This window comes from Penaeus monodon, chromosome 20 (assembly GCF_015228065.2).
Source record: "Penaeus monodon isolate SGIC_2016 chromosome 20, NSTDA_Pmon_1, whole genome shotgun sequence".
Taxonomy (NCBI): Eukaryota; Metazoa; Arthropoda; class Malacostraca; order Decapoda; family Penaeidae; genus Penaeus; species Penaeus monodon.
The window spans coordinates 41489407-41489689 of record NC_051405.1 but is presented as its reverse complement, the minus strand read 5'-3'; the positions used below and the strand labels follow the sequence as shown (position 1 = coordinate 41489689).

Here is a 283-nt window from a genome sequence, read left to right as displayed (position 1 = left end):
CGATACTTAAACCTTCTCAGTATACAGAATTACCCAAAACATTAACATTACGCAATAAAGCAATAAGGTCTATGCTTTGCCTACCTGATGTACGAATAACCGATAAGTCTGACGGAGTATGAGAAGAAGGACATGGCAAATATAGTCGCACGTCCGAGTTTGTGAATCACTGTGTCTGCGATGAACATAACTGGCAAGCCAACGAGGGATCCCACAGTGAGTGTTAAGCCTGAAGGAGGGGAAATGTGATAGGTTTAGGTAATTATGTGGTGGTTGATTACCT

The 283-nt window shown here is 42.0% G+C and overlaps 1 protein-coding gene across 1 annotated transcript in view; it reads right to left on the bottom strand.

Annotated features, from left to right (window-relative positions):
- Nucleotides 1-283, bottom strand: part of LOC119585835 (major facilitator superfamily domain-containing protein 6-like) — a gene marked incomplete at its 3' end in the record, with an annotated part of 10744 nt that overhangs the window by 2367 nt on the left and 8094 nt on the right. The window contains 1 exon segment of the mRNA XM_037934566.1: nucleotides 85-229. Within this exon segment, the coding sequence (XP_037790494.1) occupies nucleotides 85-229 (145 nt within the window).